Here is a 16,414-nt window from a genome sequence, read left to right as displayed (position 1 = left end):
TTTATTTATTTATTTGTAATCTTGTGATTCGTATAACTCAAAAAGTATTAAACCGAATTGCATGAAATTTGGTGGGATGATTGGTTATTAGCCAGGAAGCATTCGATTAGATTTTGGGATCGTTCGGGTCAAAGGTCAAGGTCACGAAAAGGTCAAAATCGTCTTTTTACGATAACACGGTCAATTTTTATTCAATTTGCATGCAACTAACGCCAAAATGTTCAGAATTCAACGCCTCATCTTGTGATATGCAATATGACACAATGACGCCCATACTCTTGTTACCGGTTAGGGGTCAAAGGTCAGGGGGGTCACGACCTTGAAAAATATGTGGTTTTTGTCATAACGCGGTCAATTCTTGTCCGCTTTGCATGAACCCAGCACCAAAATGTTCAGAATTTAATGCCCAATCTTGTGACAATGACGTCATAACATATGTCACCGGTTGGGGTAAAATGTCAGGGGGGGTCACGCCCTTGAAAAATATGCGGTTTTCGGCATAACAGTCAATTCTTATTCGATTTGCATGAAACCAGCATCAAACGAGATTACCTTCTCTTGTTGAAACGTATTTACCGAGCTTGTGAGTGAAGACTCGCCAAAACGACGTGAGTTGATTGTTGTTTAGTCCGTAGCCCCCGAAAGTCGGGGGGGGGGTCATGACATTATAGATATGTGGTTTGTGTCATAAGACCATTCATATGAAACCAGTTCCCCACACTCATACCAAGAACAAAAAAGTAGTGGCGGCGAAGGTATGCGCTCTATGAGTGCCCGTTCTAGTTTACCTTGAAGTAGTCTTCCTTTTTAGTGGAGTTTGAGTTGACAAAACGCAGTATCATCCAAATCGTAGATTATATCAATCACTTTCGTACTTGCATTTATTAACCCCGATCCTATTAACTGTGGTATTTCTGACTTTCACGCAGAGCCTTTAAAGGGACAAAAAAAAATGACAAAGGACTGTCTTCTCTCTGTCACACCCACCCAACCTCTCTGTCCTCCCCTCCTTTATTTCCCGTTCTTCAAAGCAAGATGGCATTGATGACATGAAGAGGCTAAAATTTGATCAAGTGGTTAAATTAAATTATTTAGCTCACCATGACCGTGTTTCAGATAAGTGAGTTACCTTGATCCTTCGAGAGCAATGTGAGACATATTTTCCACAATTTAAGAATGTGTTCCATTCATACGATAAGCATCAAATAAATTCCAGATTCACAGACTGGCACAGCAGCACTCTTCTTATGGGGGTGGTCCATGGACCTTCTGTGTACATATCTCACCTTTTTTTCATGTGCATGTTTGTTATTGTTCTGCAATTTTCTTTTTTGTGTGTTTCTCAGATGCAAGGGTGAAAGCTCCCCTTTCCTTTCACAAATGTGTGCTGTTTGAGAATGTTGAAGATCACCGTGATGTGCTGAAGGAGTATGCGGAAGATGATGTCACCATTCAGTCAATCGAGTCCTGGAATGCGAAGCACAGAGGTGAGTACCAAAGGCAGACTGTGAAGTTGAGGTCCAGAGTCTTTGCAAAGAGTCGGCAATGGTCATGTCATTCCATCGGACAATACCTTGCTTTTATTATATTTGATCTTTGTCTCTAATGTAACAGCATTCTATGACTAGCCCCCATTGGACTCAGTCCGAAACGTGGACTAATGGATTTGGTCTCGATTTTCGTGTCCATGCGTGTGTCCGCAGCCATATCTTGGGCATGTATGTACCGATTTCATCCATACTTAGCACAAAGAGAACACATGATAGTATTCATATGCACATCATTTTGGTTCGCGATGCGATAAAAGGTGGCCGACTGGCGGCCATTTTAGTTGTAAAAAAAAACCCACATTATACTCGTCCTCAAATTTCTTGAACATGCATCGTCCGATTTTGTTCAATCTTGGCACAAACATAGTACACGATGGCATGCACATGCATCTCTCTTTATTTTGTGATCTGATCAAAGATGGCCAACTGGCAGCCATTTTAGTTGGAAAAAAAATCCCCGCATTGAACACGTCCTCAACCATTTCTCGGGGATGTATTTATCAATCTCATTCAAACTTGGTGTACAGACAACGAACGATGGCTTACATATTGCTCATCATGTTTTTTTCAAGATCAGATCCAAGATGGCCAAATGGTGGCCATTTTGTAACTTAAATGTGTCCCTAACCATTTATTGCACATGCATGGTCTGATTTTGTTCAAACTTGGCAAATGTCACATGTCATAAATGTTCTTCCATGTCACTTGACCACTCATGCCGGTTGTGCACACAAATCTTGTAAAGATGGGCGAGCCCCTTAACTCCACACATAAAAGTTACTAAAACCACGGGGGCTATGACATTTTACGACTTTTTCTCGTTGTTTATTTATTTTCTTCCAATCTTTCCTTGTAATGCAAACCTATCCTGTTACCATTTTGATTGTTCTTACTAGCACTGCTTTGTATGACAGAACATGGTTTATAATATTGTTGCCACTGCTTTGTCTGATTAAAACATGAATCCCTTTAATATCCACCCAAAAACCTAAATTTGCTTTCTTTATTGCTGAGCAACACTGTTTCAGATGCATTTTGTTTTTTTTTTCCACAATTATTCCTTTATCCTTTTCCTGAACAGAATTCCCCATTAAAATACTGATCTGTGTCCGACAGGGTTTTGCAGACTTAGTGAATTTATTTCTGGACTGCACAGTCTGCTCTGATTCTGTCTAATGAAGAGCTGGACTTGCTCCTGAGGTCTGGTGTCATAACTGTTTTTTTTTTATTGGTCCGACGAAGATTTGATGTGAGAAACGTCAGCTTGGTAGTGCTTCGCCGGTGGGGCATTTGGTCACAAGTGTGCAGTCCTTCAGATGAACCTTGTACTGGGTGTCCCATCTGATAGCATTAGTTTAGAGCAGTGCCGTATATAAAGAGAGTCTGGCCAACTGAACGATGGGTGTCGTGTTGCTCCCCTGCGAGCCACGAGACATTGAGCACGCACTCAGAGAGGGATGAAAGCCAATGCGAATTCTCAGATTAACATGTTTATCACTGCAGATCTATACAAAGTACGAGGATGAAAGTACTACCCTTTCAATTTCATCTGAAGATATGTTTAATACTTTTTTTATATTTACCGATTGAACTCGGTACACACTGGCTGGCTTTCAGCTCCGGCTAAATTCAGAGTACAACAGCCATGATTCAGCACATAAAATGGCCAGCTTGGACAGCGCGCATGTGTGCGTGCGTGTGTGCGTAAGAAAGAGATCTGTCTTTCCACTGGTAATCCAGTTGTTATGTTTGCTTGGATATGGGAATCAGAAAACAGGGAACAATATCTTTGTGTTGAGTGTGTTTGGGGATTTGTACGAGACAATAAAAAAATGACAATTTTATGAGAACAAATCAGGACATCGCGATTGAAATTAAGATTATGAACGAAGGAAAAAATGCATGACACTTGCCACAAGACATAGATAATGAATACCAGGCTAAACTGACATCGGGGAGGGGGAGGGGGGGGTGCATCGTAGATTGGATGTGATGACCGGTCAGATACGGCTAATGATGCTGTGTATGCATTTCTAGCATTCGAGCGCTGACAATGGTAATAGGATGGTGGCCCAGAATCCTAACGCTCCATATGAACACGGTCGAAAAGTCAGCAGTAGAAACAGATCATTTGAGTGTTTTTCACGAAGACACGCATGCCCGCAATCTTACTGCTGAGTTTACCTCCAGATTTTGAGTCATGTATTCTCAGCTTTCTGTCTTGTTGTTTCTGTGCAAATATGTGTAGCTTCATGGTGTTGAACTTTCAGAGCAGTTTATCCTTCATTTCATGACAGGATGGAATAACAACATCGCAAGTGAGGTCATCAGCTTGCTCAATTAGTTTCTCCAATAAGTTATTCCCTTTCAGCTGTCCTTTGACCTCTCTTAAAGCAGCACTCTCCAGTGATGAAAAGTTTCATTCCTATGTCCGAGCAATGAGTGAGACAGCCTTCCTTGTATTCCTTGAGCACAGTCAGAGCTGTTCAAATGGGGGGAAACATGGCGCATTCAAGCCATGTGATTGCGATCAGCCAATCACAGTGCTCCACAGAGGACAAAAGATGAGCAGACTCCCTTTCTATACGGCACTGATTTTGAGACTATCAACATGCCTCTGGATCTTTCATGAAGAGATGGCAGGGTATTGTCAATGCCCAGAACAAATTCCAGATTCTTGCCTTTGCCAACTCCAGTCATGTCAGGCCTAGCCAACTGGTTCGTGAACGACTCGGGCCAATCTTATATGCTCTGAGCACTAGACCTCTTACTCGGGGACATGGTAAACGAACAACTGGCTGTCCAAGAAGAAGAAGAAGAAGAAGAAGAAGAATATATAGATATGAAACACACACACACACACACACACACACACACACACACACACACACACACAAACACACACACACACACACACACACACACACACACACACACACACACACACACACACACACACACACACACACACACATCTGAACACGGTGGTATTCTGTCCATTGTTATTTTTCTGTTTCAATATCTGTGTTGTCTTGATTTTGCTTCATCTATCCAGGTTTGCTTCTCAGTTGTGAATATGAGAGTGATGCCATCAAGGTGGATATGGAGATGGAGTGTGAATTTAAGAAGTATGAACTGGTAAGCAAAATATTGGATTACCTTCATTGGGATGCAAAAGTATGAATGAGTCCACTTCAATCGATGCCAAGCTTTCTCAAATCACAAATTCAAACACAAATTTGTCATAATATTGAAGATATGTTCCAATATTCTTTGATATATTATGCTGTAGTTATTATTGATCGACACTATAATGATTATTGAGTTGATGTGAAATAATCATTTAATCACAGCTGTATTATTTCTCTTGTATTCCAGAAGCAATGTTGTGAATCTCTGTTTGTGCCTTTATCAGATTGGGAACTGGCAGGTCATCTCCAAAATTGGAGAAGGAGGCATTGGATTGGTTTACAAAGCAAAGAACATCAACTCTTCAGTCAAGGTAGAAGCTTGTGGTGGACTTAATGTCTTCCTTTCACTTTCTGGGAGTTGGAACAGCTCCTGAGAGAGATGATGGAGGGATATGTGGAAGAAAGGGACAGGGAGGTTCTCCTGCATCTGAACTTGTCTCCTTTGTTTCTGTCGAGACAAAAGATTATTTCTCTTTCGACTTAAAGGCCCCACATCATTCCTGTGGAATATTCCATCACAGATGTAATTACAATGAACGATCTAGAACGGCACTTAGTAGAGCACCGACATCAGTAGAGCTCCAAGTAGAGCACCTACATCAGTAGAGCTCCACGAGGCTGAACAGTTTACGTTTTTGGATTTCACTGATAAGCCGGATGTGGATTCGAACCTGAACCAAAATCGAATTGGCTTGTTCTTGTCACCAAACCAACTCATCCACCTACTTTTGTTGCAACTCATCCACAACGTTTTAATGCATCATGTTATGTATTGTTTTTGGCCTCATATCTCAATGGTGAAGGATCACTAAACCAATTAAAACATTCTCGTATCCAGATCAGGATTTGGATCTTCACCAAAATCGAATCGATTCGTCCTTGTCACCTTCCAATCTGTCCACGTTTCATCCGAATCCGTCCACAACTTTGAGATATTGTGCTATACGGCGTTTTTGCCCCAATATCTCATTGGTGAAGAATCACTTGATATCTTACAACCAGAACCAGATCTTCACCAAAATCGAAACACTTAGACCTTGTCACATGGCCTACTTGTTGACCAGGTTTTGACCAAATCTGCCCACAACTTTTTTTGATATCCTGCTCACAGACAGATAAACAAATAAGAAAGATGTTTTACCTTTTAAACAGAGCATGATACTTTCAAAATCCCTAAAACAAGTTTTACCTTTAAAAATAATTGGTGGTTGAATTCATTGACCTGTTATGCATATCCTGATCAGAAGAAAATTGACGATTTTAGAAAAAGTTCACTTAAGTTGTTGACTTTTGGCCGATGTTGACCTCAAAAATAATAGGTGCTTGAATTCAGTAAGCTGGTATGCAAATGGTCTTCAAATTTTAAGTCAACCAGATTACAATCGAGGATTTTATAAAATTTGGCCCAAATTGGCCTTTTGGCCGATGCTTATCTCAAAAATAATTGGTGCATGAATTCAGTGAGCTGATATGCAAATGGTCTTCAAATTTCATGGCAATCAGAAGAAAATGGACAATTTTAAAAACAATTAAAAACTAGAGGGGGAGCACTCGGGAGAGTGCAAAACTTCTGCCGCCAATACTGCTGGGTCACTCAAGTGAACCTTATATCTTATTCATAAAATATGATGTCAACAGTGCTGACAGAGTTATAGTTCTTTTCTCCAACATTCTTTTTTTTTTTTTTTAGGGGGGGGGGGGAGCTTGGAAATCACTTAAAACATGTAAAAATGCAAAAAAAAAAAAAATCAATTTTGTTGAAAAAAAAGTTGCAAACATTTTCTTCTCTAAATTTTTTTTTGGGGGGGGGGTGGAAATCACTTAAAACATGTAGAAATGCAAAAAAAAATTCCTTTTTTGGGGGGTAACAATTTTTTTTGAGGGGGGATTGGAAATCACTTAAAACATGTAAAAATGCAAAAAAAATTTTTTTTCTCAAACAATTTTTTTGGGGAGGGGTTTGGAAATCACTTAAAACATGTAAAAATGCAAAAAAAAATTTTTTTCTCAAACAATTTTTTTGGGGAGGGGGTTGGAAATCACTTAAACATGTAGAAATGAAAAAAAAGAATTTTTCTCGAACAATTTTTTTGAGGAGGGGGGTTGGAAATCACTTAAAATATGTAGAAATGCAAAAAAAAAAAAAAAAATTCTCTATTTTTTGGGGGGGGGGTAACAATTTTTTGGGGGGGTTAGAAATCATTTAAAACATGTAGAAATGCAAAAAAAAAAATTCTCTAAATTTTTTTTGGGGGGGTTGGAAATCACAAAACGTAGAAATGCAAAAAAAAATTCTCTATTTTTAATTTTTTTGGGGGGGGGTGGAAATCACTTTAAACATGTAGAAATGCAAAAAAAAAAATTTTTTTTTCTCTTACAATTTTTTTTTTTTGGGGGGGGGACCAAGTCCAAAATTTAATGGCATGATCCTTGGACATACCTAACCCCCCCCCCCACCAAGTTTCGTCGAAATCCATTGAGGAGTTTTTCTGTAATACTGTTCAACAAACAAACAAACAAACAGAAAGGGGTGAAAACAGTAACCTCCATCCATCTTCGAAGATGGCGGAGGTTAAAAATTGGCCGATGTTGACCTTTTAACCATAGTTAACCAGAAAAATAATAGCTTGTTGAATTCAGTGACCTGATATGCAAATTCTCTTCGTATTACAAGTCAATCGAATGAAAATTGAGAATTTTAGAAATTCGACCGAAGTTGTTGGCCTATGTTGACCTCAAAAATCAATGGGCTTCATGCCTTTTTTAGGCTTCTTGCACATTTTACTCCAACCTTCATGAAACTGCCCTGTTTGGTAGAGGTTGTAACAAGCTGGAAGCCTATTGTTTTTGAGGTCCAAAGGTCAACAACTAAGGTGGTGTTTGTAAAATCCTCAATTTTCATCCGATTTATTTTATATTTGAAGAGGATTTGCAGATCAAGTCACTGAATTCAGCCACCAATTATTTTTGAGATCAAGTTTGTTTTTGGGATTTTGCAAGTGTTGTGCTCCGACTGCCATCTTTCTTGTTTGCTTGTGTGTTTGTCATGCGATTCCTCCTGCGGTGCTCAGCTGATTACATCCAGCATTGCTGCATTCTCTCTGTTAATGTGTATCGTGTCGTACCGCTCCAGGTGGGAGAGGGTATTACAAGTACCCACCCTTCTCAGTACAGTATTCCTGTCCCCACGTTTTCCAGTGCAGTGAGGTTTTTTTGAATTACGCACGAGGTATTTTGGAGAGGGATTTGAATTACACGTTGGAATAATGATAATAACGTAACCGCCCCTTGCTGCTTCCGTCGGGAGCGTGTGCTTTTCGTAATGTGTAATTTGTTACATGTCAGAAATCTCACCAAAGCTAATGTCAAACACCATCCCGAGGCGAAGTGGAGGGGGTTTGTTAATTCCAATCAGTTTTTTTCTTCCATTCCTGCCCCCCCCCCGTCCCCCTAATTCTCATATTTATGCTTATCACTGACTTCCTGTGCTAACCCTAACCTGTGCTAACCCTATCACTGACTAACTCTAACCCTAACCCTAACCCTAACCCACCTCCCTCAATTTTATTTTTCTTCTTCTTCCAACTCCTGCCACTCAACTAGATTCACTTGTGGTGTGTCTACGTAATGATCTACGTAGTCCCCATTTTTATCCTCGGTTGATGTAAAGTTGTTGCTTTCTGTCATTTATCTCCGACAAAGACTTCTGTAGGAATGGATCCAATCATTGTTTCTCATAATACACCAATATCATCTGCTGTGTTTTAATTGTTTTTCCACATTGTTTCGAAGATGTTATAATATGACCTTTTGTTTTCGATTTCAGGTTGCTTTGAAGAAGTCAAAATATTTGGACACTTCCGACACTGTGAGTTTGTGTGAATGTGGAGATAACTGTGTTTTAACGACTGAACCAATCGTTTAATTTACCTCTAAACCGTCCTGATGGAACTTTTGTCTGCGATATATATTTGTCTTTGGCCCCTGAGGCTGTGAGTCCTTCTGTGTGAGTTGCAACTTTGTGGTTACAGCAATGGGGTAAGTTAACCTTTATACAGGTTGTAGAATGAATTTGTTTAATTTTTCTCTTGTTTTTGCTTCTTTTGTAGCTCTGGCATGAAGCTGTCATAATGCGGAAACTAGATGATTCAAACATTGGTAAGTGTGAATTTCACTCAAACTTATCACAGTGCGAGCGAAACAAGTTACAGATTGTGTGTTTCTGTGGCATGAATTTATCACTCATCACTCAACTATTGACTTTTCTTCAACTCAATCAAACCATCGTTCAGGCTTTCAAAGACCCTTTTGGATCTGTCGCTTTCTACTGGGTCACAGAACGTCAATGCCACTGAAGCAGCTTCCTGAGAAAGGGTTACACCATGTGGTTTGCCATTGCCTTCCTAGCAATAGTTAAGGCAGCAATTTGTAACTTGTTCAGGGTGCCGGTGAAAGCTCGACTACTCTTCACAAAGGACACCGTGGGATCCTTAATGTACACCATCTAATGTTGGCAGATGGGACACCGGTTTAATGTCCATCTGAGGGACCCTGCCTGTGAAGCACGAACTTGTCACACTGTTGTTTACTTTTCATTGGAAGTCACACGGAATTCACATGTTCATTATGTTGTTTAAAGGTGATTGATCCTGGGTAAGTTTCTTATGCCATCTTAAGTTGTGCTCCACTATCTTGTTTCCCTCCAGTGAAGTTGATTGACACAATCGAAAGTTCGAACCAAGTAACCCTCGTTTTGGAGTATGTGGCTGGAGGTGAGCTTTCTGCAGTCATTTTGCTGAAAATCTACTGTTTGTGTCTACCAAGTTCATTTTTACTTGAGCAGTCATTTCCTCTTCACTGCCAGACCATAGTATGATCTCAGTGAGTCTGTCCTTTTTCATCTGTCCATTTTTGGTTCGGAGGTGTTTGGTTAAGATTTTCAGTAATTTATTTATTTTGTGCTGAAGAATAATTCAATCCCTTCCAACAATATCAGTATTTTTGTTCCTATCAATAAAGCATGCTATATGTCCATTATATCATATTATCTTTCGTTGTTTGCTGATGCCATCAAACGATAAATGGAATCCATCATCATGAATCATGATGCTATTTCTTCCAGTCTCATTCGGTCTATTCTTGTTGGTGTTCTTACTTTGCCATTCCACTGAAGTGTCATTATTATGCAATTCATATAACCCAGAATGAATGTCGCAAAACTAGTCTTGAATAATTAATTGCTTTGGTGGCAAAATCGCTCCGAGTTGAAATGGAAGTGTGGGTCAGAAACTAAGAATCATGCATTTTGCCTCCAAAATCTCTGCCCCAACGCACCACGCCATTAGCTTCGTACCTTCAGCACTCGTGGTGTCAGACTGAGTAGGCGGGTCCCAGGCACAGGTACCATGGACAATTTATAGACACAGTCCGCCCCTGTTATTTTTTCCCATTTGTGTAACTGCCCTCCAGAAAATATTCAATCACATTCTCCCCTCCAAGACTTCAAGCATGCAGTGCTCCACCATCTCGTGTCATGCTCCATCCTTTCCTCAATATTTTGTTCTATCCCCATGAACCCTCTTTTCACTCTACCAACCCGCTTCCAGTTTCCCATGTCTACTTCTTCTCTCTCCCATCTTCCTGTTCACTTCCTTTCTTCTTATGTCCAACTATGGCCATCTATCACTTTGCTTTACCATGACCTTCGATTTTGCAAGCAAAATTTGTCTTTATTATGTGCCAATTTATTATTATTTTTTTGGACAAGTACGTTGGTCGCTTCCGTTTGTTTGTCTGTCCACTCACCTTTAATCACCTACAGGCCACAATTTTATAGCAATCTTCACGGAACGCTAGAGTTTGTGGTTTGACGAAATCCTATTTATTTTTGAGGACAAAAGGTCATCATCGGCCAAAGGTCAAGACCTTTGCAGATTTCTAAAATTATCAATTTTCATTCGATTGACTTGAAATTTGAACGGGATTTTCACATCAGCTTATTGAATTCAACCACCAATTATTTTTGAGGTCAACATATACCAAAAGGTCATCATAGACCAAAGGTCAACAACTTGGGTGGAATTTCTAAAATCCTCAATTTTCATCCAATTGACTTGAAATTTTAACAGGATTTGCATATCCAATTCCATTGCGACCATGCACTGTACTGAGTGTTGGTGCTGCTGAAGCCATCTCCTGGACTATTGGGCACAATCCTGGATGGGTTTCCACTCCAACGCAGGATACTCGAATGGCTCAACCAACCCAGCAAGCTGTTACACATTTCGCTGACCTCGGAAGAATGACAGGCTGAGTCAACCTCACCTGGTATTAATTCAACAGCCGAGTAGGATTTTAACTCAGGACCCTCAGATCCCAAGGTCAACATAGGCCTAATTTCTAAAATTGAGAGATAGGGCCAAAAACTACATGGAGCATATCTCAAAAAAGTTGTGTACAAGTTATGACAAAACTAGGTGGATGAGTTGGTTAGGTGACAAGAACAAAATGGATTCGATTTTGGTTCAGATCCAGCCCATCAGTGGGATGCAAAACGTAAACTGTTCAGCCTGGTGGAGGTTATATCCTCTACCGAGTGCCGTTCTACTTTGTTCCGTTTAACCAAGTGTCGCTCTATGAGCGATTTTTCCTTGTTTTGTTTATCGTTTCTCGACTCGTGTTTTCTCAAAAATGAATAATCTCATTGTTTTTGCACTTGTATGTTTATGTTCGATGTGTGCAGGTTCCCTCTGTGACCAACTTGCTTTGCACAACACATTTTCTTTAGTTGATACATGGAGTATCATAAAGCAGGTGAGATGAAAAAGCTTTCAGCCTCAGTGTGATGTTGATGTGCCTTGAAATTCGAAATTGTAAAATGTTAACAATCACAATTTGTCTCCATGATTTAACATTTTATCTCCTTCCAGATGGTTTCTGCTTTTGCATATATTCACAGCAAGAACATTGTGCATCGGGATATAAAGGTAACCCACTTCTGTAACACTGCAATGAAAACCATTTTTGTGCAACACTCCACTCCTCCTCATGAGATTATCTACAAACTGAATTGAAAAGCAATCCTGGACTAGGTTGAGAAATTCCTCATCTGCCCGTTCCCTGTTCCTGAACCCAATCTATTCCTGAAAAAGAAAAATCACTCGCAATCAACATTCTTCCCTGACCACATGCCTTTCATTGTTCTTAATGCACCATTCTTCCATCGCACCAGGAGTCTGATATACGTACCTAACTATTCTTCCATCCTTGATATCTATCCACACAGAACCCTTCATATCACCCATCCCTTTCTCTTGATATAATACGGCATTGTTCTTTACCTAGATAGCTACACCTCCTGCTGTTTTTCTCTTTCCGATCACACCTCTACATCTTGTAGCCTTCTCGTCCCTTCCTCCAGCTAAACCAAGTCGCACTTACTGCAACTCTATCGTTCATTCTCTTCGCTATCTACTCTCGCTTCAAGCTCCTCCATATTATTGTATAAACTTCTGACATTGATGGAGAATTTTTTTTTTTAAACCTTTCTCTTCCCGGAATTTTTACCTGTAAGGTGTGGCACGTCTACAAGAGTTCGACATTGCTGTTGGGGTTGTTGGGATTCCTGTTGGGGGTTGATTTTTGAAATGTTCACCCATTGGTCAGACAGCTGCACACCCCCATTGGTCTCTTGACTCCACCCACCATGGCACCCAGTCAAAATGATATGACCGCCATCTTGGTTTTCTTTTGGGCCAGCACATTATGTCTGTCGGCCTATGCTGACGACACTGTCTGGGTATTTTTGTTTGTTTGTTTTTTTTAACATATTTTACGATCAAAGGTTTGATGTTTTCTAAAATATATTTATTTCTGTTTCTTCTTTAGCTTGAGAACGTGCTTTGCAACAATCGGATGGTCGTGAAGGTTATTGACTTCAGCCATGCTGCAGTTGTCAAGCCAGGTGAAAAACTTTATGACGAGTGTGGCACACTCGGTTATATGGCACCAGAGATCTCAGAGGGTGCCTACGAAGGTCCTCCAGCCGACGTTTGGTCACTGGGCATCGTGTCCTTAAAATTATTTATTGGACTGGAATTCGACGGATGTGACATTGAAGTGAGTATTGTTGATCATGGTGTCATGATCATTATCACAAAGACGTTTCATCATAATTATGTGCAGAGTTGCCCTTTTGAAGATAATGATGCTCTGATTGCTATTTTGAAAACAGTTTTTGCTGTAGGAAGTGTTACAGATCGGTTGAAAGAACTTGGCAGGAGATAAGGGAATGTGAATAATTTGGAGATAAAAGTGGATTAGTTTGTGGAGAGAATCTGCATAAGCGATTGACATTGCTGAGAGTGTGAGGATGTGCTCAGGGTGTACTAAGTGGGAGTTGGGAGTGTGACTGTGTGGTGTGAAGGGGATTCTGAGGGTGTGGTGAGTGAATATGTTTTGTTGTAGTATTTCTGAATGTTTGGCTCTGGGATGTTTGTGTTTGGCTTGTACAGCAGATGCCATTATGGACACATTTCCCATGGCGATGCTTTTGATGTTAAGATCTGTTAGTTTGATGAGTAGAGGTTCTGCTAGACATTCCGGTTTGGACGCGTGTTCCATTTTCTTCCACACTGTGCAATGAAACAAATGATTGTTTCATCATCCACTTCTATTCTCTTTTGTAGTTATTGTTTGGTGTGTTTAATTTTGACTGCCAAAGATTTGAGTTTTCACAAATTTATTTAATGAACCCAAGAGACTTGATATCCAATGATTTGAGTTGAGAGTGTTTGTTTTTCAGATAATGAAGAAAACTTATGTATTGTGCACCATAATTTATTTGATGACTCAAAATGTATTTTATTGATTGAGAGTCAAGTCTGGGTTATTGCATTTAGGAGTGCTTGATTGGAAAACATGCTTGTGATGTAAATGTAAGTATTCGATTGCAATGATGGGTTTGGATTCTGTCCCAAATACGTTTGCTTTGCTTCTTCACAGCAAATGCCAGATATCAACAAATACCACGAAGTATTTTACAGATTACCAAAAGAAGAAAGGGAAGAATTGGCTTTCATTCTGATTGGGATGATTCGTAAAAATCCCGAGTTGAGATTTACTTTGAAGGTAAGGGTTGGATACCATTTTCAACTGCTTGATTTGCATAAACAAGTATGTTCGCACATGCTGGGGTTGCTGACCTCCTGTTTTGGTGGAGCAAAATGCCATTGCTCACTAGTGGAGGTGTTTCCTGATTGTGTTTATATTTGATTCCAATACATTCTTTTGCAGGACATTTCAAAGTACACATGGTTCAGCAGATGTCCCTTTTGGTAATTTTGAAGGTAAGCAGCCCTCCTTTTGTACTCTTCATATCTTCCGTTAGTATTGTTTTTCCGCAAGATGGAGCCTCATGGAAGAATAAGGTGATAGAGAGCATGAACTGATAATACGGAAGCAGGGCAACTATTTGGACAAAATAAACATGAACTTCCGGTTCTGGGTCTGAGTGTGTTGGACTTTGGTCCTGTAGTGCCTCGTTGCAGTTTATCAATGCTAAGTTTTCAGACCAGATCCATCGTGTCTCTCTATATTTTTGTCCCTGTGCTGTGTTTTTGTATACCTTTTCTTTGTTTAACCATATCTTCTTGTGGCATTTTGTTCCTGTGAATAGCCCACTCATCAAGGAAAAGATCATGGTTTTGAATGGGGGATGATCTGAGATGGTGGTGAACAGCAGTCTCGAAGACCTGGTGACAAGAATGACATGAATAAGGAAGAGTGAAGAATAAGAAAGTAGCATGGGAGTTGAATTCCCGAGGAAATGGAACAACAGCTCGGTTGGTATCAATGGGGAGGAGGAAGTTCCTCCTGAGGAAATGCCCAGCTGAGTGCCATGAGAAAAAATTGCTTTGACATCACTGGTACCCAGAGGATTCGGGAAGTGACGGTTAGAAAAAGTTTGACTGAACGATCCAAAAATAACCATCAAGCCTCTGAGTTGACTGGAAATGATGAGAAAGTCCCTTCTGTAAATTGATCCGGTCTACAGTGATGGAACTCCACCCCAAACTCTTCCCCGTGCAATTCTTAGAAACGTTTGAGCACCTAATCCGAATCTGAACCCAAGCCTTCACCGAGTTCCGTCTCATAACTGTCCCATATCTGTCTCCTTCTTAAAAGAAAACTCCTTCCAGCGTGTGATGTTCTATCTTCAGGTGGAGAAACAGTTCACAACTTTTCCATACTTTCCAGGTGGTTCCAATAATTGACTCCATATTACTGATGGTGAAATCTGAGAAACAAGACTTTTTACTTTCCTGTCTGGATACTTTGTCTGTTCTTTTCCAGATACGTTAGTTCTTTGAGCGTTGCCATGTTGCAGCCTGGCAGCCTTCAGAGAAATATCTCCTCAACATGACTTCACCTTTCGTCTCTTAAATGTCTGACAATCTTGCCATATTTTCCAGGTGACTTCATTAAATGACCACGACTGCTGACCCAGAACTCCAATCATCCAAACTTCTAGCTGTCTGTTCTCCTCTTTTCTCGATATTTATTTGATGGCCGCCATGATGCAGGCTAATGGCAGTCAGAGAAACATCTCCACAAATTGACCTCACCTTTCCCCTCTGAAATGCCCAGTCATCAAAACTTCTTACTTTCCTCTCTGCCCCTTTTTCTGCTCTTTTCTTGATATTTATTTGATAGCTGCCATGATGCAGGCTGGCAGCCTTCAGACAAATATCTCCTCAATGTGACCCCCCCCCACCACAAAATTCACCTTCCCAAGTATAAGCTTAAATGCGACCTTCAATCTTCCTCCCACTTTTCTCTTACAGGCAAATTTACTTTTGTAAATGTTTTGGGTTCAGTCTTTTTGGATTTTTTTCTACCCTCTCCTACCTAAAATTTCCCAGTTATTATGTTGTAGTTCAGTCAGCCGTCCTCTCATTCTGGTTCAGGATGTCAGCTCAAACCGATGAAGCCTTTGTCGCTCCTGTGTGAAGCGGGGCCATCGCCGTGGAATATAAAACACACAGGAAATGGCGCTCTGTGCTGAGGTGCGGCGGTGATAGTCATTGTTAATCCTCGACTAGGCAAAGATCCCCGGAGGGTTAAACAGCACAGTAAGATCTGCAACCGCAGTTGTGTACTTCACCCAAGTATGAGGTGGATCATCTGGTGGAGATGGTTACCTGAGTGGGGATGGTCACCCCACTGGTAGGGATCTAACCAGTGACATTCATTTTGAGGCCACTCTGGTTAGATCCATACCTGTAAGGGTGACTATCCCCATCTTATCTGTCACATAATATCTGTACCATATTATCATCACCATATTATCTGTTGTTCCTCCATGTTTACAGGCTTTTAATTGAGTGCATTGTACTTTATTCTACCAAAATTAAACTACAACAGTGGATTTTGAAGACTCATGTCGTAATTTTGTTGTGCAATGCAACAATTGAGTGGTCATTACATGTAATTTATATATTTATAGAAAGTATTGTGTGTTGTTGGCATAAATGTTTTCAAATTCAGGAGAATGGACTTTTAAAATAAAATACAATAATTTATGACTCATGAAGGTCTTCACTCTTCAGTGGAATAGCTTTGTCTCCAACCCAGATCGTCATCAGAAAGAGCTTCAGAGGTCGAGGCCTTATC

General features: G+C 40.3%; 1 protein-coding gene across 3 annotated transcripts in view; it reads left to right on the top strand.

The window, feature by feature from the left end:
• The window catches only part of LOC147027613 (uncharacterized), a 54,806-nt gene extending 38,637 nt beyond the window's left edge, over window positions 1–16,169 (top strand). For 2 of the 3 annotated variants that reach the window (XM_085877146.1, XM_085877145.1), the window contains 11 exons: window positions 1,347–1,487; window positions 4,606–4,688; window positions 4,966–5,052; window positions 8,568–8,609; window positions 8,851–8,899; window positions 9,448–9,513; window positions 11,484–11,554; window positions 11,671–11,727; window positions 12,629–12,859; window positions 13,745–13,870; window positions 14,036–16,169. In XM_085877146.1, the coding sequence (XP_085733272.1) occupies window positions 1,347–1,487; window positions 4,606–4,688; window positions 4,966–5,052; window positions 8,568–8,609; window positions 8,851–8,899; window positions 9,448–9,513; window positions 11,484–11,554; window positions 11,671–11,727; window positions 12,629–12,859; window positions 13,745–13,870; window positions 14,036–14,080 (998 nt within the window). In that variant the 3' untranslated portion in view covers window positions 14,081–16,169. The remainder of the gene's footprint in view (window positions 1–1,346; window positions 1,488–4,605; window positions 4,689–4,965; window positions 5,053–8,567; window positions 8,610–8,850; window positions 8,900–9,447; window positions 9,514–11,483; window positions 11,555–11,670; window positions 11,728–12,628; window positions 12,860–13,744; window positions 13,871–14,035) is intronic. The other variant, XM_085877147.1, reaches the window with a different exon arrangement.
• The last annotated feature ends 245 nt before the right edge of the window (window positions 16,170–16,414 follow it).

This window comes from Eptatretus burgeri, chromosome 4 (assembly GCF_056783735.1).
Source record: "Eptatretus burgeri isolate ZD-2024b chromosome 4, Ebu_testis_v1, whole genome shotgun sequence".
NCBI lineage: Eukaryota > Metazoa > Chordata > Myxini > Myxiniformes > Myxinidae > Eptatretus > Eptatretus burgeri.
The sequence above is the reverse complement of the archived record's forward strand: the minus strand, read 5'-3'. Positions and strand labels throughout refer to the sequence as shown.